We start from the raw sequence: 26,498 nt of genomic DNA, 5'->3' as shown, positions 1-26,498 counted from the left end.
TGTTCTTCTGGGGTTAGAAGTAGTGACTATCAGTAACAATGAGCCAGTTCGTCTTGGGTTAGAAGTAGTGACTATCAGTAACAATGAGCTTGTTCATATAAGGTTAGAAGTAGTGACTATCAGTAACAATGAGCCTGTTCATCTAGGGTTAGGAGTAGTGACTATCAGTAACAATGAGCCTGTTCTTCTAGGGTTAGAAGTAGTGACTATCAGTAACAATGAGCCAGTTCATCTTGGGTTAGAACTAGTGACTATCAGTAACAATGAGCCTGTTCATCTAGGGTTAGAAGTTGTGACTATCAGTAACAATGAACCTGTTCATCTGGGGTTAGAAGTAGTGACTATCAGTAACAATGAGCCAGTTCATCTTGGGTTAGAAGTAGTGACTATCAGTAACAATGAACCTGTTCATCTGGGGTTAGAAGTAGTGACTATCAGTAACAATGAGCCATTCGTCTTGGGTTAGAAGTAGTGACTATCAGTAACAATGAGCTTGTTCATCTAGGGTTAGAAGTAGTGACTATCAGTAACAATGAGCTTGTTCATCTAGGGTTAGAAGTAGTGAATATCAGTAACAATGAGCCTGTTCATCTAGGGATAGAAGTAGTGAATATCAGTAACAATGAGCTTGTTCATCTAGGGTTAGAAGTAGTGACTATCAGTAACAATGAGCCAGTTCATCTTGGGTTAGAAGTAGTGACTATCAGTAACAATGAACCTGTTCATCTGGGGTTAGAAGTAGTGACTATCAGTAACAATGAGCCAGTTCGTCTTGGGTTAGAAGTAGTGACTATCAGTAACAATGAGCTTGTTCATATAAGGTTAGAAGTAGTGACTATCAGTAACAATGAGCCTGTTCATCTGGGGTTAGAAGTAGTGACTATCAGTAACAATGAGCCAGTTCATCTTGGGTTAGAAGTAGTGACTATCAGTAACAATGAACCTGTTCATCTGGGGTTAGAAGTAGTGACTATCAGTAACAATGAGCCAGTTCGTCTTGGGTTAGAAGTAGTGACTATCAGTAACAATGAGCTTGTTCATCTAGGGTTAGAAGTAGTGACTATCAGTAACAATGAGCTTGTTCATCTAGGGTTAGAAGTAGTGAATATCAGTAACAATGAGCCTGTTCATCTAGGGATAGAAGTAGTGAATATCAGTAACAATGAGCTTGTTCATCTAGGGTTAGAAGTAGTGACTATCAGTAACAACGAGCCAGTTCATCTTGGGTTAGAAGTAGTGACTATCAGTAACAATGAACCTGTTCTTCTGGGGTTAGAAGTAGTGACTATCAGTAACAATGAGCCAGTTCGTCTTGGGTTAGAAGTAGTGACTATCAGTAACAATGAGCTTGTTCATATAAGGTTAGAAGTAGTGACTATCAGTAACAATGAGCCTGTTCATCTAGGGTTAGGAGTAGTGACTATCAGTAACAATGAGCCTGTTCTTCTAGGGTTAGAAGTAGTGACTATCAGTAACAATGAGCCAGTTCATCTTGGGTTAGAACTAGTGACTATCAGTAACAATGAGCCTGTTCATCTAGGGTTAGAAGTTGTGACTATCAGTAACAATGAACCTGTTCATCTGGGGTTAGAAGTAGTGACTATCAGAAACAATGAGCCAGTTCGTCTTGGGTTAGAAGTAGTGACTATCAGTAACAATGAGCTTGTTCATATAAGGTTAGAAGTAGTGACTATCAGTAACAATGAGCCTGTTCATCTGGGGTTAGAAGTAGTGACTATCAGTAACAATGAGCCAGTTCATCTTGGGTTAGAAGTAGTGACTATCAGTAACAATGAGCCAGTTCATCTTGGGTTAGAAGTAGTGACTATCAGTAACAATGAGCCTGTTCATCTAGGGTTAGAAGTTGTGACTATCAGTAACAATGAACCTGTTCATCTGGGGTTAGAAGTAGTGACTATCAGTAACAATGAGCCAGTTCATCTTGGGTTAGAAGTAGTGACTATCAGTAACAATGAACCTGTTCATCTGGGGTTAGAAGTAGTGACTATCAGTAACAATGAGCCAGTTCGTCTTGGGTTAGAAGTAGTGACTATCAGTAACAATGAGCTTGTTCATCTAGGGTTAGAAGTAGTGACTATCAGTAACAATGAGCTTGTTCATCTAGGGTTAGAAGTAGTGAATATCAGTAACAATGAGCCTGTTCATCTAGGGATAGAAGTAGTGAATATCAGTAACAATGAGCTTGTTCATCTAGGGTTAGAAGTAGTGACTATCAGTAACAATGAGCCAGTTCATCTTGGGTTAGAAGTAGTGACTATCAGTAACAATGAACCTGTTCATCTGGGGTTAGAAGTAGTGACTGTCAGTAACAATGAGCCAGTTCGTCTTGGGTTAGGAGTAGTGACAATCAGTAACAATGAGCCTGTTCTTCTAGGGTTAGAAGTAGTGACTATCAGTAACAATGAGCCAGTTCATCTTGGGTTAGAACTAGTGACTATCAGTAACAATGAGCCTGTTCATCTAGGGTTAGAAGTTGTGACTATCAGTAACAATGAACCTGTTCATCTTGGGTTAGAAGTAGTGACTATCAGTAACAATGAACCTGTTCATCTGGGGTTAGAAGTAGTGACTATCAGTAACAATGAGCCAGTTCGTCTTGGGTTAGAAGTAGTGACTATCAGTAACAATGAGCTTGTTCATCTAGGGTTAGAGGTAGTGACTATCAGTAACAATGAGCTTGTTCATCTAGGGTTAGAAGTAGTGAATATCAGTAACAATGAGCCTGTTCATCTAGGGATAGAAGTAGTGAATATCAGTAACAATGAGCTTGTTCATCTAGGGTTAGAAGTAGTGACTATCAGTAACAATGAGCCAGTTCATCTTGGGTTAGAAGTAGTGACTATCAGTAACAATGAACCTGTTCATCTGGGGTTAGAAGTAGTGACTATCAGTAACAATGAGCCAGTTCGTCTTGGGTTAGAAGTAGTGACTATCAGTAACAATGAGCTTGTTCATATAAGGTTAGAAGTAGTGACTATCAGTAACAATGAGCCTGTTCATCTAGGGTTAGAAGTAGTGACTATCAGTAACAATGAGCCAGTTCATCTTGGGTTAGAAGTAGTGACTATCAGTAACAATGAGCCAGTTCATCTTGGGTTAGAAGTAGTGACTATCAGTAACAATGAGCCTGTTCATCTAGGGTTAGAAGTTGTGACTATCAGTAACAATGAACCTGTTCATCTGGGGTTAGAAGTAGTGACTATCAGTAACAATGAGCCAGTTCATCTTGGGTTAGAAATAGTGACTATCAGTAACAATGAACCTGTTCATCTGGGGTTAGAAGTAGTGACTATCAGTAACAATGAGCCAGTTCGTCTTGGGTTAGAAGTAGTGACTATCAGTAACAATGAGCTTGTTCATCTAGGGTTAGAAGTAGTGACTATCAGTAACAATGAGCTTGTTCATCTAGGGTTAGAAGTAGTGAATATCAGTAACAATGAGCCTGTTCATCTAGGGATAGAAGTAGTGAATATCAGTAACAATGAGCTTGTTCATCTAGGGTTAGAAGTAGTGACTATCAGTAACAATGAGCCAGTTCATCTTGGGTTAGAAGTAGTGACTATCAGTAACAATGAACCTGTTCATCTGGGGTTAGAAGTAGTGACTATCAGTAACAATGAGCCAGTTCGTCTTGGGTTAGAAGTAGTGACTATCAGTAACAATGAGCTTGTTCATATAAGGTTAGAAGTAGTGACTATCAGTAACAATGAGCCTGTTCATCTAGGGTTAGAAGTAGTGACTATCAGTAACAATGAGCCAGTTCATCTTGGGTTAGAAGTAGTGACTATCAGTAACAATGAGCCAGTTCATCTTGGGTTAGAAGTAGTGACTATCAGTAACAATGAGCCTGTTCATCTAGGGCTAGAAGTAGTGACTATCAGTAACAATGAACCTATTCATCTAGGGTTAGAAGTAGTGACTATCAGTAACAATGAACCTGTTCATCTAGGGTTAAAAGTAGTGACTATCAGTAACAATGAGCCTGTTCATCTAGGGTTAGAAGTAGTGACTATCAGTAACAATGAACCTGTTCTTCTGGGGTTAGAAGTAGTGACTATCAGTAACAATGAACCAGTTCATCTTGGGTTAGGAGTAGTGACTATCAGTAACAATGAGCCTGTTCTTCTAGGGTTAGAAGTAGTGACTATCAGTAACAATGAGCCAGTTCATCTTGGGTTAGAACTAGTGACTATCAGTAACAATGAGCCTGTTCATCTAGGGTTAGAAGTTGTGACTATCAGTAACAATGAACCTGTTCATCTGGGGTTAGAAGTAGTGACTATCAGTAACAATGAGCCAGTTCATCTTGGGTTAGAAGTAGTGACTATCAGTAACAATGAACCTGTTCATCTGGGGTTAGAAGTAGTGACTATCAGTAACAATGAGCCAGTTCGTCTTGGGTTAGAAGTAGTGACTATCAGTAACAATGAGCTTGTTCATCTAGGGTTAGAAGTAGTGACTATCAGTAACATTGAGCTTGTTCATCTAGGGTTAGAAGTAGTGAATATCAGTAACAATGAGCCTGTTCATCTAGGGATAGAAGTAGTGAATATCAGTAACAATGAGCTTGTTCATCTAGGGTTAGAAGTAGTGACTATCAGTAACAATGAGCCAGTTCATCTTGGGTTAGAAGTAGTGACTATCAGTAACAATGAACCTGTTCATCTGGGGTTAGAAGTAGTGACTATCAGTAACAATGAGCCAGTTCGTCTTGGGTTAGAAGTAGTGACTATCAGTAACAATGAGCTTGTTCATATAAGGTTAGAAGTAGTGACTATCAGTAACAATGAGCCTGTTCATCTAGGGTTAGAAGTAGTGACTATCAGTAACAATGAGCCAGTTCATCTTGGGTTAGAAGTAGTGACTATCAGTAACAATGAGCCAGATCATCTTGGGTTAGAAGTAGTGACTATCAGTAACAATGAGCCTGTTCATCTAGGGTTAGAAGTTGTGACTATCAGTAACAATGAACCTGTTCATCTGGGGTTAGAAGTAGTGACTATCAGTAACAATGAGCCAGTTCATCTTGGGTTAGAAGTAGTGACTATCAGTAACAATGAACCTGTTCATCTGGGGTTAGAAGTAGTGACTATCAGTAACAATGAGCCAGTTCGTCTTGGGTTAGAAGTAGTGACTATCAGTAACAATGAGCTTGTTCATCTAGGGTTAGAAGTAGTGACTATCAGTAACAATGAGCTTGTTCATCTAGGGTTAGAAGTAGTGAATATCAGTAACAATGAGCCTGTTCATCTAGGGATAGAAGTAGTGAATATCAGTAACAATGAGCTTGTTCATCTAGGGTTAGAAGTAGTGACTATCAGTAACAATGAGCCAGTTCATCTTGGGTTAGAAGTAGTGACTATCAGTAACAATGAACCTGTTCATCTGGGGTTAGAAGTAGTGACTATCAGTAACAATGAGCCAGTTCGTCTTGGGTTAGAAGTAGTGACTATCAGTAACAATGAGCTTGTTCATATAAGGTTAGAAGTAGTGACTATCAGTAACAATGAGCCTGTTCATCTAGGGTTAGAAGTAGTGACTATCAGTAACAATGAGCCAGTTCATCTTGGGTTAGAAGTAGTGACTATCAGTAACAATGAGCCAGTTCATCTTGGGTTAGAAGTAGTGACTATCAGTAACAATGAGCCTGTTCATCTAGGGCTAGAAGTAGTGACTATCAGTAACAATGAACCTGTTCATCTAGGGTTAGAAGTAGTGACTATCAGTAACAATGAACCTGTTCATCTAGGGTTAGAAGTAGTGACTATCAGTAACAATGAGCCTGTTCATCTAGGGTTAGAAGTAGTGACTATCAGTAACAATGAACCTGTTCATCTAGGGTTAGAAGTAGTGACTATCAGTAACAATGAGCCTGTTCATCTAGGGCTAGAAGTAGTGACTATCAGTAACAATGAACCTGTTCATCTAGGGTTAGAAGTAGTGACTATCAGTAACAATGAACCTGTTCATCTAGGGTTAGAAGTAGTGACTATCAGTAACAATGAACCTGTTCATCTAGGGCTAGAAGTAGTGAATATCAGTAACAATGAACCTGTTCATCTAGAGTTAGAAGTAGTTACTATCAGTAACAATGAGCCTGTTCATCTAGGGTTAGAAGTAGTGACTATCAGTAACAATGAGCCAATTCATCTTGGGTTAGAAGTAGTGACTATCAGTAACAATGAGCCTGTTCATCTAGGGTTAGAAGTAGTGACTATCAGTAGCAATGTACCTGTTCATCTAGGGTTAGAAGTAGTGACTATCAGTAACAATGAACCTGTTCATCTAGGGTTAGAAGTAGTGACTATCAGTAACAATGAGCCTGTTCATCTAGGGTTAGAAGTAGTTATTATCAGTAGCAATGAACCTGTTAATCTAGGGTTATAAGTAGTGACTATCAGTAACAATGAGCTTGTTCATCTAGGGTTAGAAGTAGTGACTGTCAGTAACAACGAGCTTGTTCATCTAGGGTTAGAAGTAGTGACTGTCAGTATTAATGAAGCTGTTCATCTAGGGTTAGAAGTAGTGACTATCAGTAACCATGAACCTGTTCATCTAGGGTTAGAAGTAGTGACTATCAGTAACCATGAACCTTTTCATCTAGGGTTAGAAGTAGTGACTATTAGTAACAATGAGCCTGTTCATCTAGGGCTAGAAGTAGTGAATATCAGTAACAATGAACCTGTTCATCTAGGGTTAGAAGTAGTGACTATCAGTAACAATGAGCCTGTTCATCTAGGGTTAGAAGTAGTGACTATCAGTAACAATGAGCCAATTCATCTTGGGTTAGAAGTAGTGACTATCAGTAACAATGAGCCTGTTCATCTAGGGTTAGAAGTAGTGACTATCAGTAGCAATGAACCTGTTCATCTAGGGTTAGAAGTAGTGACTATCAGTAACAATGAACCTGTTCATCTAGGGTTAGAAGTAGTGACTATCAGTAACAATGAGCCTGTTCATCTAGGGTTAGAAGTAGTTATTATCAGTAGCAATGAACCTGTTCATCTAGGGTTATAAGTAGTGACTATCAGTAACAATGAGCTTGTTCATCTAGGGTTAGAAGTAGTGACTGTCAGTAACAACGAGCTTGTTCATCTAGGGTTAGAAGTAGTGACTGTCAGTATTAATGAAGCTGTTCATCTAGGGTTAGAAGTAGTGACTATCAGTAACCATGAACCTGTTCATCTAGGGTTAGAAGTAGTGACTATCAGTAACAATGAGCCTATTCATCTAGGGTTAGGAGTAGTGACTATCAGTTACAATGAGCCTATTCATCTAGGGTTAGAAGTAGTGACTATCAGTAACAATGAGCTTGTTTATTTCAGCATCAAATTTGAGCCCTTGAATTCTGTAGACAAGGAACTATTGTAATGAAGGAAAAAAAAACGGGTGATAGAAGGGTGTGGATGATAAGGTGGTTAGTTATAGGTGGTTTATTGACATGTCGTGGATAGAATAATCTGTGGGATAAACAGTAAGAAAAGAATCAGATTATGTGGACACAAGTGGGGGATATATAATAATGGAGGCTAGCAGAGATGCAGTTTTTGTTGTCTATGTGGGGGTTAATAATGGGGGGATAGCTAGGTCAGAGGAACTGATTGATAAGTACAAGGTGTTGATAATGGCATTTAAAGGAAAAGTTCTTAACGTAATTTTGTCGGGGATACTTTCAAATATTAGTTTTTGAGATGAGTAGGTTACAAGGGCTAAATGTTAGGCTTAGGTTAGTATGTATGGATAAGCAGATAGGTTAGTTAGAATTTTGGGATCAGTCAGTGAAGGTTTATAGAATGAATGGTTTACACTTAAATATGGTAGGGGCTGGCTTATTTGTTAAGTCTGTTAACTCAGTTGTAAGGGAAGTTTTAAACTAGGATTATATAGTGGTGAGGGCGAGAATAATTTAAATACTAAAAGAATATAAGGCAGAGCAAAGTTTAACATAGGTAATGCCTTTAGAACTTGTAATCAAAGGCTTAATTGTACTGTTGTAACGCTAGAGGTATAAGAAATAAAATATATGACCTTAGAACACTGGTACTGTTGTAGGTATGGAGGATTTTTATACAATTGAAAAAACTGAAACAGTTATCTATTGGTGATTTTGATAACAGATATTTCTTTGAAATAGAGTATTATACACTATTTACTTGGGAGAAAGTATTGAAAAGTGTGTGTTTTTTATTATAGTAAAGCCACATCAGGCTATCTGCTGAACCCACCGAGGAGAATCGAACCCCTGATTTTACCGTTGTAAATCCGAAGACTTTCTGCTGTACTTGCGGGGGCAGTATTAAAGAGCAGGGAGAGTAGCTTTATGTGTACAATATGGGGTATATCCTGTTAAATTTCAGGATACAAAAGATAATAACAAGTAGATTCAATCTATTTGGGTTTTTATCAATGGGTATAAAGGGTTTGGTTTGTTTTGAATTTCATGCAAAACTACACAAGGGCTATCTGCGCTAGCGTTTCCCAATTTAGGAGCGTAAGACCTAGAGGGAAGGGCAGCTAATCATCACCACCCACCGTCAACTCCTGGGCTACTCTTTTACCAACGAATAGTGGGATTAACCGTAACTTTATAACGCTCCAACGGCTGAAAGGGCGAGCATGTTTGATGTGACGAGGATTCGAACCCGCGACCCTTGGATTACGGGTTGAGTGCCAAATGATGCTGACGAAATTAGTGATAAAGTTTACATTGAGGTTAAGACTTCAGATATTAACGAAGTCATAATTATGGATGATTTTAATTTCACATATAGATTGGGAAATGCTGGAGTCAAACTATGAGAGAGAAAGGTTGTTGGAAACTGTTCAGAATGGTTTTCCTTACCAATCAGTCAAGTGACCTATTAGAAACAATACTATTTTAGATTTATTGAAATATCAAATACAGTACTGACTGAGAGTGTTGAAATAGGAGAACGAACATCTGTGAACCTGAAGATGAACTAGGAAGGTGAAAACGGTGTTCTCTGCTTTATGAGTAAACGTTTTAACATTCATGCCAGCCATTCTGAGATACATTTTTACTTCAAGTATTATGAATCTGGTTGCAAGTGATCATTGCTGTATGAGCTCCATCGTTCTGCTGTAGTTGACGATAAGGAAAGATTTATAATTATATACTATGTAACATGATTATATTCTGGTTGTAAGTTTCATATAATATGTAATAAGATTATATTCTGGTTGTAAGTTTTATATAATATGTAACATGATTATATTCTGGTTGTAAGTTTCATATACTATGTAACATGATTATATTCTGGTTGTAAGTGTCATATAATATGTAATAAGATTATATTCTGGTTGTAAGTTTTATATAATATGTAACATGATTATATTCTGGTTGTAATTTTATATAATATGTAATAAGATTATATTCTGGTTGTAAGTTTTATATAATATGTTATATGATTATATTCTGGTTGTAATTTTATATAATATATAGCATGACTATATTCTGATTGTAAGTTTCATATAATATGTAACATGATTATATTCTGGTTGTAAGTTTTATATAATATGTAACATGATTATATTCTGGTTGTAAGTTTTATATAATATGTTATATGATTATATTCTGGTTGTAAGTTTCATATAATATGTAATAAGATTATATTCTGGTTGTAAGTTTTATATAATATGTAATATGATTATATTCTGGTTGTAAGTTTCATATAATATGTAATATGATTATATTCTGGTTGTAAGTTTCATATAATATGTAACATGATTATATTCTGGTTGTAAGTTTCATATAATATGTAATAAGATTATATTCTGGTTGTAAGTTTTATATAATATGTTATATGATTATATTCTGGTTGTAATTTTATATAATATATAGCATGACTATATTCTGATTGTAAGTTCAAAACAGATCTTAAAGAAACGTAACAAGAATTATTTGTTGTGAACTGGATAACTGATCAGATGTGGGACATTTTTAAAGATAATTTTTATATATTGGAGGTAAACTTAATCCTTACAGAAATAAAATGATAGCAACGAGTAGAAAACCAGGTTGGCTCATATAGAATGTAAGAGAGAAAAATTAAAGAAATGCATTATAAATTTAAATTAATTGGTATATGACGGAAGACATATCAGATTATAGAACAAAAAGACAGTTGGTGAAAGGGGAAATTAGAACATCAAATTAGAATGTAGGAGAAAAGGTTCGCTGAAAGTAACAATACGGAATTCTTTAAACACATTAAAATAAAATGATTGGATTGTGGTAGAACCATTGACGGACGATAAAGGTAAGGTCGTATCTGATAGTTATGAGATGACTTGGTTATTAATTTTTCCTTCAGGTTTTACTAACAAACATCTGAGTAGTATCTATACTTGAACAGTTTATAGAGGGAAATGAGATCAAACAAACTGTATTAGTTTTGAACTGGTTAAGAAAGAAAACTGAGAAATTTAAAGATGACGAAGCGTCTGGGGCAGATAATAATTGCTCAAGGGTTTAAAGATTGGATATGTGAACCACTTGCTGCTACTTGGGTCAGATGATAATTCCTCAAGGGTTTAAAGATTGGATATGTGAACCACTTGCTGCTACTTGGGTCAGATGATAATTCCTCAAGGGTTTAAAGATTAGATATGTGAACCACTTGCTGCTACTTGGGTCAGATAATAATTCCTCAAGGGTTTAAAGATTGGATATGTGAACCACTTGCTGCTACTTGGGTCAGATAATAATTCCTCAAGGGTTTAAAGATTGCATATGTGAACCACTTGCTGCTACTTGGGTCAGATAATAATTCCTCAAGGGTTTAAAGATTGGATATGTGAGCCACTTGCTGCTACTTGGGTCAGATGATAATTCCTCAACGGTTTAAAGATTGGATATGTGAACCACTTGCTGCTACTTGGGTCAGATGATAATTCCTCAAGGGTTTAAAGATTGGATATGTGAACCACTTGCTGCTACTTGGGTCAGATAATAATTCCTCAAGGGTTTAAAGATTGGATATGTGAACCACTTGCTGCTACTTGGGTCAGATAATAATTCCTCAAGGGTTTAAAGATTGCATATGTGAACCACTTGCTGCTACTTGGGTCAGATAATAATTCCTCAAGGGTTTAAAGATTGGATATGTGAGCCACTTGCTGCTACTTGGGTCAGATGATAATTCCTCAAGGGTTTAAAGATTTGATATGTGAACCACTTGCTGCTACTTGGGTCAGATGATAATTCCTCAAGGGTTTAAAGATTGGATATGTGAACCACTTGCTGCTACTTGGGTCAGATAATAATTCCTCAAGGGTTTAAAGATTGGATATGTGAGCCACTTGCTGCTACTTGGGTCAGATGATAATTCCTCAAGGGTTTAAAGATTTGATATGTGAACCACTTGCTGCTACTTGGGTCAGATGATAATTCCTCAAGGGTTTAAAGATTGGATATGTGAACCACTTGCTGCTACTTGGGTCAGATAATAATTCCTCAAGGGTTTAAAGATTGGATATGTGAACCACTTGCTGCTACTTTTTCTCAGTCCTTGAATACTGGACAGGAAGCAGAGGACTGGAAGTTGGCTGATGTAACTTGTTTTTTTCAAGGGAAGTATTTAAAACCATAAACTCGTTAGTGTTACATTAGTTGTGGAAAACCTTTTGGAAAGTCTGATAAAAGATCCTTTACAAAACCGTTTAACAAAATTAATTTTTTTATCGGATAGTGAACATGATTTCACTTAGGGAAAATATTGCCTAACAAATCTTTTGATAGTGTCTCAAGATGTTACTACTTATGTAGATGAGGGAAGGGTAGATTTAATGTATCTGGGTTTTTAGAAAGTATGTGACAAAGAGCCTCATAAAAGGATTGTAGGTATAGATTATAAGTTAGTAAATAGAACAGAAGAATGGCTGGATGAATTGTTACAGATGGAGTTCAGTCAAACAAGATTAATGTAACATGGGGGGTATCTCAGGGTTTTGACTTAGGACCTTAGTTCTTTTTTATTTACATTATTGACATGATGAAGGAATAATCAATAAATTACTTAAATTTTCTGATGATATTAAGGTGTTGCTAGCTGTGAAGAGGATGCTGCTGATTTACAAAAGAATTTAAATCATTTAGCGAATTGGACAAATAAATGGTAGATGGGTTTAAGTTATGATATGTGTAAGATAATATATGTGGATTATCATAATGTGAATTATAAGTATAATTTAATGAATCATAAGTGCATGAATGATATGTACAAGAATGATAAGTACAGGAATGATATGTACAGGAATGATATGTACATGAATGATATTTACATGAATGATAAGTGCATGAATGATAAGTACATGAATGATATGTACATGAATGATATGTATATGAATGATATGTACATGAATGATGTGTACATGAATGATATGTACATGAATGATATTTACATGAATGATAAGTAGATGAATGATATGTATATGAATGATATGTACATGAAAGATATGTACATGAAAGATATGTACATGAAAGATAAGGGCTAGCTTTGAATTTATTTTAAGTCAATTTAGTTTAGAATGTAGAACAACCGACATGGACCAACTGGTCCTATAGAGTCCCAGAACATTATTCTATGTTTTTTTGTTAAGAATAAATTAAAGTGAAATAAAATACGAGTTATACGTTATATGTACTAATTAGTATTATTCCGAAACGCGAGCATCTATCTACATGTGACGTCACAATTAAATGTTCACAACAGCTTCACCTTGATGTACTGAAGTCGTGAAGTTATTTGAATGTTATTCTATATTCTATATTTGTACTGAAGTCGTGAAGTTATTTGAATGTTATTCTATATTCTATATTTGTACTGAAGTCGTAAAGTTATTTGAATGTCATTCTATATTCTATATTGATACCGATTTGATATGAAAATTAGATTATGAAAATTAATAAATGATTTTTTTTCTTCCCTGGGGTACTTTAATAAAATCGCGTTCACTGAAGAAATTTCAATGAAATAAATATTATACATTACTCACAGAAAAACCAAATATGTTAACAAGGACGTATTGATTATTAACCAGTAAGGAATGTTGTTAATCCTAGTTGTGAAGGCAGCGAATGTGTAAAAATATTGTCATGACAACAACCATCGTCGTTGCTTAGCAACATTTATCCATGTAAGAGTTATGCTTTACCTTCCATATGATTCAGTGGATCTGTCCAATCAGCCATATTAATTTCCCACATTCTATGTACACTGTACAACAAGAATAAATCATTTATTGTTTGGCAACATAACTGAACAGCATTCGAACCGAACCGGAAATCAGAGGGTTACATTTTATTCTGGAAGTATAGTTGGAATTTCTTTCCTACAATACCCGCTGGGTGATTTGTTCATACTCTTAGTTTTTATTGGCTGTCTACTGCGGGCGATTTTCTGTTCACCGTGTTTCAAGGAATCAGTGGAGTATTAAGAAAAGAAACTGACTACAGTCAGGGTTCAGACTTTCTTATTATTCTTTCACTTGCAACTTTCAAAATCTGTCAGTTTCCTTCCAAAACGATATATTCTCCTGTTCATGAACGACATGGTAATTCTTGACACAAGTAGAAAGGCAGTAATCAAAGTAGTATTTGATGTCTAGGCCTCGTTACGGCATGCCTTCTTCTAGTAACATTTTTCTTGGTCCCACTTTCTGCACGCTTGTCAGTTTCAAATTGATAGAATGAACCGCACGACAAACAATAGGCTTAATTATACCCATTTGAAACGTGCAAAAAAAAAAAAAAAACCCACAGTGGTGCCCTTGGTTGCAACATGTGGCAACTGCAAAAGTTACATAAACATGAAATACTTAACATTCCTGGTTAGTTTCACCTTCTTTTGTGAATACCTTTTGTAAGATAGAACATTCCGAACAACGAAACGACCTCTGCAGTCGTCACATCTATAAAATACAAGAGGACAATGTTTATTAAATATACAATATATATACAATAGGCTTCGTGATAACTCGTCAAATGGAAGTATTATCTCATTGATAAATGAACATTTCAAAAGTGAAAAACAACTTAAAACCCAGAAGTACTCTTCTGGATAAACATCAAATATTAAATAGTTATATAAAGTTTCTAGTGAAACTTTAAGTTCAGTTAAGTAAATTACTGTACGATGAACTAGTTTATGAACTAGTTTATTCCTGTGAAATGAGTTTGATAAATAATTTGAAACTTTCAAATTTTTTTGAAAATATTATTAAATAATATAACTAAAGCTCTCAACCTGTTACGATGAAGTTGTTTTTCTTTCATTTGACATAAAAAAAGAGAGTTTTGCTAACTAAATATTGTGACGTTTTAGTGTCGGACTTAACGACAAAAATAAAAAAATCGAAGAAACTTCGTGGAGTTAGGACTAAACTGTTATTGATATTAGAGGTTCTGTATCAAGTAAAAGTGAATGAACTTATCTTGAAAGAATCCGGATATAATGAACGTTATACGTATATACAAATAACGGAAATTAGGTTATATTCCAGAATTTAACCGGTAACAATTTTCCAAATTACGCTTTCCGTCTCGTTGTTTAAAAATCGAAACTACTTGCCGAAGACAGGACACTATAGGAAGCAAATCGGGATAGACAAAGTCGTTTTGTATAACTTATCCTATAACTTAGCTGGTCATATGAGATGGAAGTCTACTAGTTGGACTGTTCTCTGATATTTTCATAAAACAAACATTTATTTTCAATGATTATAAATGTATCTATCTATACATGGAAAAATAATATAAGTTATTGTGAAAAAAAAACCACAGTAACAAAGTTTCTTGAATTTAGAACTATTGATGGGGATCTATGTGAACAATCTATAACAATAAGCTGTCTGTGCTCTTTCTACCACAGGTATCGAAACCTGCATTTTAGCGTTGTAAGTCCACAGGCATACCGCTGCGCCACTTGAGAACTTTTATGGATTCGTTTTCATTTACAGAGACTAATGAAACCTAGTCACACAAGAACTTTAAACGGAATTTTATTTCTTTGTTATCATGCGCAAAGCTACACAATGTTTTCTGTACCAATCACGGGTATCAAACCCCTTATTTAGTGTAATAAAGCGTGAATCTTATCGCTTAGTCTCTTGAAGGTGGGGATGAATTTAAATACAAATGTCTATTGATCCTACTATGTAAGGTAATTCAATTATTTAAACACAAATGTCTATTGATCCTACTATGTAAGGTAATTCAATTATTTAAACACAAATGTCTATTGATCCTACTATGTAAGGTAATTCAATTATTTAAACACAAATTTCTATTGATCCTACTATGTAAGGTAATTCAATTATTTAAACACAAATGTCTATTGATCCTACTATGTAAGGTAATTCAATTATTTAAACACAAATTTCTATTGATCCTACTATGTAAGGTAATTCAATTATTTAAACACAAATGTCTATTGATCCTACTATGTAAGGTAATTCAATTATTTAAACACAAATGTCTATTGATCCTACTATGTAAGGTAATTCAATTATTTAAACACAAATGTCTATTGATCCTACTATGTAAGGTAATTCAATTATTTAAACACAAATGTCTATTGATCCTACTATGTAAGGTAATTCAATTATTTAAACACAAATGTCTATTGATCCTACTATGTAAGGTAATTCAATTATTTCCTGGGAGTTATAGATAGAAAATTAATAATTTCTGTCGATTTTGTGTAATTTATTTACAACTGAGTATTATCACATATAAAACAGAAAGTTTTAAATATATGGTCCCCGCCGGTACCGAAAGGTGTGCAAATAAGTTATATGTTAAAACAGTTACTGTAAATAAGTTAGATTTTAAAACAGTTACTGTAAATAAGTTAGGTGTTAAAACAGTTACTGTAAACAAGTTAGATGTTAAAACAGTTACTGTAAATAAGTTAGATGTTAAAACAGTTACTGTAAATAAGTTAGATGTTAAAACAGTTACTGTAAACAAGTTAGATGTTAAAACAGTTACTGTAAATAAGTTAGATGTTAAAACAGTTACTGTGTTGTTTATAATTACATAATTATAATTGTTTCGTATCGTGAACATCTAGTATGTATTTTGTGACATTTATATCGAACAAGCTCTTCGCGATCACACTAGAGTAACGGATGTTCTTCATCCTCATTTGAGGAAATGGATCTACTAATTAGCCAATAAAATTACTTCTATTACTAAAGAGAGTTCAGGGGACCATATTTTTATTTGCTTCTCTTCATATCCTGATAAGAATAAGTAGCATGATTTCTAACTGAATGATATATACCTTAAAATAATGAATAGAGAAAAATGTTTCAAATATTGAGCAGAGAATTGCAAAACCTACCTCCGAACAACAATGTGTATATCAAAGAAAGAAAGACGCTGTAGCAAAATACAGTTTAAAACAGTGACGACGGCAAAACGTAGTTTCAAATAAACTAATAACAAATAAGCAATCACTAAATACACCTCAGAACAAAGAAGAACAAATTCATATACATAAGAATAACAAACTGCGAATCGCAAAATATACTTGAAAATTATAAACAGACAAAACCGAGCGTATTTAAAAAAAAAAACAATAAATAATAAACACACTTCAAAATAGCAAACATTCAGTCACAAAATAGTAAACATTCAGTCACAAAATATAAATATTCAGTCACAAAATAGTAAACATTCAGTCACAAAATATTCTTTAAAATAAAATAAAAAACAGGCAATTCAAAACAGATATAACCATTCAGAGAACTTACTTCTCAACAACAAATAGAAAACTACAAAACAAATTTGAAGATGAGAGAGTCATGAAATAACCTCAAAACAGAAAACAACCAGTTAATAACAGGACAGATAGCAGTAGTAGGACGATGAGGCAAACAGCCAATCACACGACAGATAGCAGTAGTAGGACGATGAGGCAAATAGCCAATCACACGACAGATAGCAGTAGTAGAATGATGAGGCAAACAGCCAATCACACGACAGATATCAGTAGTAAGATGGTGAAAGAAACATACATTGTCATGTTGGATACTTTTTGTATCTCTTCGGGGTTTCCCAGGATCTAGTCTGCAGATCTCTGATTTTTCAAAATATATTTTACGTCGTATTTACTTATCTTAAATAATATTCGGTGTTAACGTGTCTTGGGTGTGTAAAATGTTTGGCTAGTGGTCAGAAGGCAATCATAGCGACGGACAACATTTAATAACGATCACTGCTCTTCAACATATAACTCCACGAGTAATTCAGGTGGAACATCAAATAATATCCAGATTTTAGGTTCTGTGTGACATTATTTTTTACAGAGTGTTCTAACACTTGCTGCTGATACTAGTGCTGACCGAGCGCTTTTACAAAAATCAAAATGGCCGTAATGTGTTGGAGTTCTAATGACCATCAGTAAAAGACCTCAACTGTATTTCCTTTTATCATCTTTATACAAACCGAAAGTGGCCTGCCTCCTCCTGATGGCCCGTTCTGTCGTAACTCGTTCTTAGATTGGCCAGTCTCTGTTCTTGTATATACATAAAATGACCTGTCTTTGCTCTAACGTATACTTAAGTTGGCCTGTGTCTGTTTTTATAAAACATCTGTATCGGTACATATAAAATAACCCTTCTCTGCTTTTAGCATGCTCAGTATGAGCTCGTGCGAGTTTTGCGTTAAAACGTACAATCACAATTACCTAAGTTGAGAGTACCCCAGTTCGGGAACATAAAATTATAATTATTAGAATGACTCCTTGTTCCTCTTACTACGCAAAGACTGGCCTGACCTAGATGGTCACTAAGCCATCTTCTGCACTTCAGAATGACCTGAATTCTGCTTATGCCAAATTCAGAGTGTTCTGAGCTGAATGAACTCTGATCTCTAGTTTCTATTTCAATGATGGAGTCTGAGGAGATCCAAAACTTTCGCGCTAATCAGATAGAATCACTGACTAGTTCAGAAGATTGCTGTGTTGAGAACCTTGAATTTGTAGCTCGTATATAAAACACGTAAAGTATTGTTTTCAATAATAAAGTCTCGTATTTTCGAGAAGCGACATCTATAAATACATTTTTAATTATACAAATGGAACTCTTTTTTAAATGGCAATCTACTTCGCCAACTTTTATAACTTATTTACCACAAGACAACTGTTCATGTGTGTGTCTTTTCTCCTAGCAAAGCCATATCGGGCTATCTGCTGAGCCCATCGAAGGGAATCGAACCCCTTATTTTAGCGTTGTAAATCCATAGACTTACCGCTGTACTAGCGGAGAGCAAACTGTTCATCCCAGACTCTATAAACATAATTATTAGTTACAATGATAAAGTAAAATTTTAAGAAGTAACAACATTATTCTACTTTAGAGTCACAAAGTAAAATGTTTGATTCATATTTAATGTTACTGGTTTTATATATTTTAGGACGTGAGAGACGAAAGACGTCGCTCACAAATGAAGGCAGCAAGACAGATCTTACAGCGGTCAACCATGATGCTTCTAACGTCATCCAAGGTAATGAATTCTGACTCAACTGAGGTAGGAAACGAGTAGAAATGGTGCAATGAACTTCTTCAGTGGTACCTTACTTTATAATGAATCGTTTTAGAGATTTACAAACTTAAGTACATCAGAAATATGTTAGTTAGAAAATTAAAAAAAAAGAAAATTAATGATCTACGAAGCTTTTAACTAAGATATATCAAAACGTTACCCACGTGACAGCGACTGTTTCTACACTCTTCACTTCCAAGAGGATCAGCGGTAAGTTTACGGAGCTGGAAAATGAAAATCCGGGGTTCGATTACCCGTAGTGGACAGAGTACAAATATCGTATAATGTACTAAAATGACAGCAACAAAACTGTCGTTTAGGTTCACACTAATCGTTATACTGAGAAATGCTTTTCCTTAAACTTAATATCACTAAACGTTATTAAAAAGGTAAAATCTATCATTATCTATGAAAAACAAAACAATAAACAAATGAGGGATTCCAGTAGAAGTTAGGGGGATCTTGTTTGTGTTACTCGAGATCCTGTAACAAACAAAGTTATGCTACAATGCTGTGGGGGTGTTATAATGTTACCGTCCATCTCACTTGTTGCTAATAAAAGTTTAAAATTTTGACCTTGTATTTATCACCCTACCTTGGCTAGGATGTTCGATTCGCAATCTGAGGGTCGAGGGTTCGAATCCCCATCTCACCAAACATGTGCGCCCTTTCTGTGGGCGTTATAGTGTTATGGTCTATCACACTATTCATGGGTAAAAAAGTAACCCAAGACATGGTGACGGATGGTGTTGACTGCTTACCTCACTCTCTAGCGTTTTACTGCCAAATTAGAAATGTCTTAACGCTGAGAATGTCATTCAAAAATAGAGCTCACCCATTGAATGTCCCTACGTCATTAACTTTAGCACCCTCTTCCGGGGAACACAGAGGTATGACTGCGGACTTCAACTCTATAAACCGGGTTTTCCTTAATGACGAGAAACCCACTTGAAACAAAAATATATCTCAGAACGGCTGGTATGAGTATTAACACTTTTACCATTAAAGCAGTTCTCTTTTTTATAGTAAACATGTTGAAATCGGGTTTTGATACCCGAGTTGGCAGAGCACCGAAAGCCCCCATTGTGTATTTTTGTGCTTAGCTTTAAAGCAAACAAACAAATATAAACTTGCTTCGGATTTCTCTTAACGAAATAAAAAGAAATTAAATTCCTCATTGGGTAAGAATTAAGTTTATGGGTTCAGAGTTACAAAATTCATGGTTCGATTAAGGTCTTTATGACGACTCTACCTTTCACCGTGTTTGGAATCAACCACAGCCAGTATCACACTTTGTAAACCAAATATCAGTTTGAATGTTACGAAATTCAATTTGTACTCGCGGGACGAGTGACTAAGAAAACGGAGGGACGATAAATTGGCTGAAAGGGACATTGGCTGTTGCATTTACTTTATAGGAAGACTTCGGGCTGTGCTAGTCTATGCTGTTGCCATGGTGACCAGATATTGATTTTAGTGACTTCTCATACGAATCTTCTCACAAACATCTACTTGTATTTATTTTTTATAGGAGCATCTTGAATATTACTGGCGTTGTGTCAAGTATCATTGAAGTCAAGATAAATAAACCATAATATTCATACTCAAAACGTTTTTTTTTTGTGTCACGTCTGTGTTAATTATGGAACGTGATAAAAGTAACACCTTGTTAATACAATAAGAGTAATACTTGGTCTATACACTTACAGTAACACCTGGTCAGTACAATAACAGTGATAATTGGTCAATATTATAACAGTAACACCTGGTCAATATGATAACAGTAACACCTGGTCAATACAATAAGTGATAATTGGTCAATATGATAACAGTAACACTTGGTCAGTACAATAACAGTGATAATTGGTCAATATGATAACAGTAACACTTGGTCAGTACAATCACAGTGATAATTGGTCAATATGATAACAGTAACACTTGGTCAGTACAATAACAGTGATAATTGGTCAATATGATAACAGTAACACTTGGTCAGTACAATAACAGTGATAATTGGTCAATATGATGACAGTAACACTTGGTCAGTACAATAACAGTGATAATTGGTCAATATGATTACAGTAACACTTGGTCAATACAATAAGTGATAATTGGTCAATTTGATTACAGTAACACTTGTTCAATACACTGACAATAACACCTGGTCAGCACAATAACCGTAAAAATTGGTCAATATAATAAGGTCAGGCATTCTAAGAATGCATACAAAGTTTGGTAAGAAACTGTTCCAGCTGTACTCGCTGTGCAACTGTACCAACCGTATAATACCACCTATACCAACCATGTAATACCAGTTGTACGAACCATAGTAAACCAATTCTACCATCCATATAATAACAGCTGTACCACCAGTATAAAACCAGTACACCAATTGAATAGTAACTTTTGCCCCCTGTGTGTACCACATTCTTACGTACAAATTAACAAAATGAAGTCAACGATATCTATAATTAAAAGAGTCGAATGACTTCAAGCTATCGACACAACACTCACTGAGTTTAAATGAATCTAGTTAGGTAAAAGAGAGAGTTAAATGAGCGATTATTTTCTCTCTTCATAGGCTTGTCTTCGCCACCCCGACTGTGAGACAGCGCGCGAGAATAGAGATACGGTGTTTTTACAGATGCGCAGAGCTATAGACCTGATTCACTGTGTTGTAAAAGACGGTGTTATTCCAGATTTGGTAGCCGCTAACCGAAGTTATACCACTCCTAAAAGGAACGGAAGTACAACAATGAAACAAAACAAACGTTCCAATACGTCGGTCTGGCGACTCGAAGAACTGGACCAATATTTCACAGTGCACAATGCCATAAAAAGGTTTGAGGTAAACTAACTCACCGTCTTTTAAAGTTTACTTCTTTTTTACTGACCTAAAAACAACATTATTTTTACATATCTAGAGCAGGGTTTGAATATCACTATTGACAGTTAGTGACAGTAAAACGTGTCTCTTTGAAATCCTTCTTTCTTATTTCGCCTGTAATATTTTTCGTCTCATTCTGTTCGTTTAACGAGCTACAAATAAATTGAATATTCGGTGTTTTTAGGAATTGTTAGAACGAATTAAGAAGACTTTGGCGGTGCCTGCATACCGGGAACAGCTCGTAAGTGCCTTAGATGTGGTTGTGGAGCGAACTCATGATTTCACTGATTCGGCCTACACGTCACAGGAACACAGAGAAAATATTATACTTCTGTGTGAGCGAGCCAAGATTGAACTAAACCAGTTACTGAGGATGGGTGTTGAAGTGGTGAGTCTCAAACATTGAGTGTAAAAACAAATCTTCGGAATGTTGAACTTCCTTCTTTAGGGGTGTGTTGCTGTTGACTTAGAAGAGTAAACGTGTTTGCTGTTGACTTAGAAGAGTAAACGTCTACAGTATCCAGTTATTACTTGAAGTAACGTCTACTATCCAGTTATTACTTGAAGTAACGTCTACTATCCAATTATTACTTGAAGTAATTATAAACCACAATAAAGAGTTATAAACACTTTTATTTCTTGTTTTGGAAGTTCTTATCTCACGTTTTGTCGTAGCTTACAGAGTACTCATTATTCAAGTAATTCATAACATGCGCACGTTTTACTGACGTTACGATAGTACAAAATGCAATGTTAAGCGTTCCTTATGTGACATCATTTCAGTGTCTACTGACTGACTGACTAAGAGACAACACACTACTGTATAGTGGTATTTGTGGTTAGAACAAATGACCCCTCCAGGCGTCCTTTGACTTCCTTCTGGGGAAATTATAGAATATCCTGCCTATATAAGATATATTATAGAATATCCTGCCTGTATAAGATATATTATAGAATATCCTGCCTGTATAAGATATATTGAGCACAGTATTGACTTATAAAAATGTGTTAGGATTTTATTCTTTATTTTATTTTTGTTTAATTTTCATTATTACATGCGTTTGTTAAATAATTTTCAAATTATATTTCAACAGCAGTACCTGTCGGAAACTTCCAGTTGAAGTTGTTATTAGCTAACTTGAAGTTTTGAACGTTTGTTATCACTAATATTCTCGTGAATTAATAATAATAACCTTGTTAATTATTCAGGACACCAGTCTCGTGAATTAGATATACTATCGAATTTCTGAATTAATTTAAATAAGGCCTGGCATGACCTGATGGTTAGGGCACTAGATTATCAATCTGGAGGTCGTGAGCTCGAATCCTACCACTTAACATGCTCGCCCCTTCAGCTGTGGAGACATTATAATATGATGGTTAATCCCACTATTCTTTAATAAAATGTAGCCCAGCAGATGATGGTACTGAAAACCTGCCTTCTCTTTAGTTTGTCACTGTTAAATTACGGACTGTTAGAGCACGTAGTCCTTGAGCAGCAAAAGTAAACAGAAACAAAAGTCTAGTTTAAGAAATTTATTATTAATTATTTAAAGTACAAATTATTTAATTCTTTCAGAGTCTCGTTCGGTTAATAACAAAATATGAAAGTAAATTTTATTAAAATTATTTGGGATATCAATATACTTTGGTTAATATTCTATGCGATCATAGAAAAAATGAGCTGTTTTAGGCTATCTGGAGTAACCATAATGTTTAGGCACATATAATTTATTGTTTTTCTGGTTTAATGTAAATAATCTTCCTTTATGCCTTATTAAGAGTAATAATCCTTCCGTTTACTTAGATTATTAATTACTCGTAGTGTTTCTCCAAATTAATTTGAGTTTAATGAACTCAATTCCTATTTGCTACCGGCACGAGAGAACTGTCTACTTTGGTGTGTGGTAATAATATCAAACTTCAAAGGAACTTATAAACGTTTGAGATATCATTGGTCTAGAAAAGCGCGGTCTAAACTGAGAGCTAATTATCACGAATCAGGTGCGCTTTTAAACGCAACATTCTCGTTACCTCGTCTTTCTCTCTCTACCATATCCCTGTTTAAGTGCATTCATCTCTAGTCATTCCAGTTCCTCTGTTTAGGACCAGGCTGGTTCCCTGTCATCTGATAAAGATCTGGAGCTATATGTACAGCATATTCTAGAGGCTTGCAAGGATTTGAAGAAGCAAGTAAGCCATATTTATGTTGATGTTTTTTTTCTCCTCTCCATTGTGATCTGTATTGAAAGCTGATACCATATGGTTAACACGTTACAATTAATTTGTATTGCATTTATTGTTCTTTCAATTCACTTCACTTTTGTTTTAAGACGACAGTGAATACATCTGATGACGTAATGTTTTCCTTAGTGCGCATTATGTGCACCATTAAACCAAACAAATAATGTGGCTGAAAATCTTGATATGAAAAATCTAATAAGTCAGAAGGCTTATAAAGATAAAAGATGGGTTTCGATACCCTTGGTGGGTCCAACACAACTAGCTCGTTGTGCCGCTTTGTACTTAAACCAAAACCTGGCGTAATGAACAGTATATTTGTATTTCTAAAACCTCACACAAGTAAACCAACCGCATATCGTAAACGAAGACTTTGGTTACGAAACTTTGGTGTGTGTGTGTTTTCCTTATAGCAAAGCCACATCGGGCTATCTGCTGAGTCCACCGAAGGAAATCGAACCCTTGAATTTATTATTGTAAATCCGTAGACTTGCCGCTGTACCAGCGAGGGACAAAAAATTTGTTTAAATGACATTTGTTTTGATTGAAATTATTGCACATCTCACTCTAAAGCAATTTAATACAAAACAGAAATATACGTCGTCGTGTATACGGCATATACGGTATCGTTTTTATCAGCCTACATGTGTATGTTCGGTGAATATTTCATACCTTTCGTGGTTGACATATAAAGGAAACCATAACTACATCATTTGTTAGACACAAGGTGTGGGCCGGAAGATTAGATAATATATATTTAAAATATAAGTAACGCATTTAGATATTATTACGTTTTAATTATTCTGCACGTGTTCTAAACGTGATTTTTTTTTTTCAAAATCTAAATAAAAATATCTTCTTTAAAGCGAAAAGAAAGAACATTTTACTTACAAATCAGTTCTTAGAAAGCTATTTTAACAAATGATATAAATCACTGAACTTTACCTATTAAGTTAAAAATGTTGCTATAGCTACGAAACACTCTCGTTCTACAATATGACGTCCGATTAGATCATTAGAACAACAACAGTATTTCGGTTAGACAGTTCTTTCACTACAAGGAGATAGGTTTTTCTATGAACACAAAGAGCGTCTAATGTCATAACAAATAAAATAAAAAATGCTCTCTATCAAACAATGACGTAAAATAATTTCCTTAGAAATAAAAAAACTTCCTTCATCTGGAGGCGAGGCTTAAAAACACAAATTTAATAATCTTTAGAAATGGAATTTTTATTACAAAAAGGGTGAACGTATTTTAAATGTACATAAAACGGTTTCTTTAAGAAGGGAAGTGTTTTTTATTGTTTTTTTTATCTATATTACTCTTTTATTATAATAAAATATCAGAACTCCAAAAGTCTAAATGGGTTTTTGTTTTAAAAGTACGGATAAGTGAAAATATCGTGTACAAATACTTTTTACTATAATTATAAAAATATTTAAAAAGTCACTCTTACCGTCTTTCGAAGGAGGTGGAAACAAAAATGTTCGTTATCTATGTTGAACTTTCAGTAAATTATGGAAAAGATGTTTCCTATGTGATATTAGAGTTTTTATTAAACGAATAATATAATGTTTCTAAGTGTTTAAAAAAACTATTTTAAAAGAACAAGAGGGAAAGACAATTTATGTTTAAATTTTCCTTCAAAAATAACAAAATTCTTTTAAGTGCAGAGGTAGCTTCGCCCCCCAGTGGCACAGCGGCATGTCTTCGGACTCCCACTGCTAAAAACCGGGTTTCGATACCTGTGGTGGGCAGAACACAAATAGCACATTGTGTAGCTTTGTGCTTGCTTCTCAACAAAGAAACAAACAAACAAGAGGTAGTTTGGTTTAAAACTGAGGGACAATGCGCGCGTGCACACACACACATATATATATGAACATAAAAGTAGTTCTGTTCAAATTGGGACAAAAAATATTTGTATTAAGAAAGGCAGAGCGAGATTTATATAAAACTCACACTTTCATTAATTTCTTTCTACCCATAGAGATAAGAGGATCTTACCTATGGAGAGTAAGACAACACGGAATTGTTTGTGTAATTATGATAAATAAGGTATTACTTATTCACTACAGATGGGGAGACAGAAGTCCATCTCATTCGTAAAAACTTTCATCTTTCTTTCCAAGTAATGAAGCGAATTATTTCTATTAGTTAGGTGGACATTGGAATCTAAATATATGCAGTGGTTGTTACTACTGAACACTTATTGATATCCAATGAATAGGATGATCGAATAACGGTTAAACTTATCACTATATGACATTTAAAAGAAAGAATCACGCTGGTGTGTCCTGAGGGGGGGGAGGGGTATTAAAACAGTGGACGTGAATGACACAAATTTTAATTTATATACTCATATATGTCTTTTAATTATAGTGATTCCAACACAAACTTGACATAGAATAGAACACATATGTTTTTTAATTATAGTGATTCCAACACAAACTTGACATAGAATAGAACATATGTCTTTTAATTATAGTGATTCCAACACAAACTTGACACAGAATAAAATATATATATATATTTTTAATTATAGTGATTCCAACACAAACTTGACACAGAATAAAATATATATATATATTTTTTAATTATAGTGATTCCAACACAAACTTGACATAGAATAGAACATATGTCTTTTAATTATAGTGATTCCAACACAAACTTGACACAGAATAAAATATATATATATATTTTTAATTATAGTGATTCCAACACAAACTTGACACAGAATAAAATATATATATATATTTTTTTTAATTATAGTG

The 26,498-nt window shown here is 34.8% G+C and overlaps 1 protein-coding gene across 1 annotated transcript in view; it reads left to right on the top strand.

Annotated features, from left to right (window-relative positions):
• LOC143257783 (alpha-catulin-like) overlaps nucleotides 1–26,498 on the top strand; it is a 71,828-nt gene that overhangs the window by 21,253 nt on the left and 24,077 nt on the right. Inside the window, exons 4-7 of the mRNA XM_076516815.1 lie at nucleotides 18,464–18,553; nucleotides 21,174–21,440; nucleotides 21,664–21,867; nucleotides 23,586–23,672. Coding sequence (XP_076372930.1) covers nucleotides 18,464–18,553; nucleotides 21,174–21,440; nucleotides 21,664–21,867; nucleotides 23,586–23,672 — 648 coding nt within the window. The remainder of the gene's footprint in view (nucleotides 1–18,463; nucleotides 18,554–21,173; nucleotides 21,441–21,663; nucleotides 21,868–23,585; nucleotides 23,673–26,498) is intronic.

This window comes from Tachypleus tridentatus, chromosome 7 (genome assembly GCF_004210375.1).
Source record: "Tachypleus tridentatus isolate NWPU-2018 chromosome 7, ASM421037v1, whole genome shotgun sequence".
NCBI lineage: Eukaryota > Metazoa > Arthropoda > Merostomata > Xiphosura > Limulidae > Tachypleus > Tachypleus tridentatus.
This window is presented reverse-complemented; position numbering and strand designations above follow the sequence as displayed.